Source organism: Gavialis gangeticus, unplaced genomic scaffold (assembly GCF_001723915.1).
Source record: "Gavialis gangeticus isolate Ggan-Ray unplaced genomic scaffold, GavGan_comp1, whole genome shotgun sequence".
In the NCBI taxonomy this organism is placed as follows: Eukaryota; Metazoa; Chordata; order Crocodylia; family Gavialidae; genus Gavialis; species Gavialis gangeticus.
In genome coordinates, this window is record NW_017729011.1 from 14836552 (window position 1) to 14837774 (window position 1223).

General features: G+C 41.9%; 1 protein-coding gene across 1 annotated transcript in view; it reads left to right on the plus strand.

The window, feature by feature from the left end:
• SET (SET nuclear proto-oncogene) overlaps positions 1–1223 on the plus strand; it is a gene marked incomplete at its 5' end in the record, with an annotated part of 29728 nt that overhangs the window by 17789 nt on the left and 10716 nt on the right. Inside the window, one exon of the mRNA XM_019510599.1 lies at positions 568–625. Within this exon, the coding sequence (XP_019366144.1) occupies positions 568–625 (58 nt within the window). The remainder of the gene's footprint in view (positions 1–567; positions 626–1223) is intronic.

Sequence of the window (1223 nt, forward strand, 5' to 3'; positions counted from 1 at the left end):
GACTCGGCTCGGCTCCTTATCCCCCGGCGCGGGAGGTAAACAGCCGGCCTCCGAGTTCAAACCCGGCTCCTTTCAGCCCTTGGTTTTACACGCAGCTTTTGGGGGTTCTTCCCTTTTTTTTTTTCCTTTTTAAAAAAAAATTTTTTTTTTAAAGGAAAGCAGCCTGTTTGTGCTGTGTTTTCTATCTGCTCCACGTTCAGGGTGTTTTAAGGACTCTTTTTGCTCACACGTGCGCTGCCATGCCGTTTGGCTAAAGTAACCCCCCAAGCTTCTGCTTAGCATTTAAAAAGCAAAGGAATAGCACGGTGTTTTTGGAGTGTGCCGTCGCCAGTGCTCAGCAGCGCGTGGGTCCTTGGGGTTGAAGCTTTCTGTAAAAAGCACAAAGTTTTCAACCAACTTAGCTGAAGTTTGAGGTCTGGTGAGCTTTGCGTCTGTAGGCAGGAGCAATTTCTGGACCAGTTCAGAGTAGTAGAAAATGTCATAAAAGGAAACTTCGCTGCTGGTTTGTCAGACTCAAGAACTTGCAGAGTTTGACCGTGTTTTGTTTTTTCCCCTTCCTCTCTGTAGAAAAAGAGCAACAGGAAGCAATTGAACATATTGATGAAGTACAGAATGAAATAGACAGGTAAACTGAGAGAGATCGTTTTATTGTTTGTTTCTAACTGATGCTGTAGTAGAAATCAACCTGTAACTTGTAATAAAAAATACCGTAGTTACTAAAGTGCCTTAATTCAATGGTATACTTGTGGTTTTACTTTGTGTAGAAATAAAAAAAGTGTGTGTATATAACCTGAAAAATTGTAAGGATACTGTGATGTCCTGCTCAACTCATGTACAGTTAAACTAGAGTGACCTGATGCTAAACTTGAGTTTGAAAACTTTTCAACCCATTTTAATGACTTTTATGTGCTTATTTGACCCCCTCTCCCATTGCAAAGTAATACTTTTCTCTCTTTTATGGAAGTGGTTGTGTTGTGGTGAAGAGCAGAACCGAAAACTGAGTGGATAAATTTGTCACAATTTTATGAAAAGTTGCTATCGCAAGCCAGAGGCACTTGTGTGATCAGGAAAAAATATTCTTTTAAAGAATGTCATTGGGGCAGTATGTGCCCATCTGAGACAGCAGCAGGCTCATGGATCACTTAACACCCAATCCTGGGAGCTGCCCTGGGCTGGACACCATTAGTGAAACTCCAAGTGAATGGAGAGTTCTGCCAAAGCAC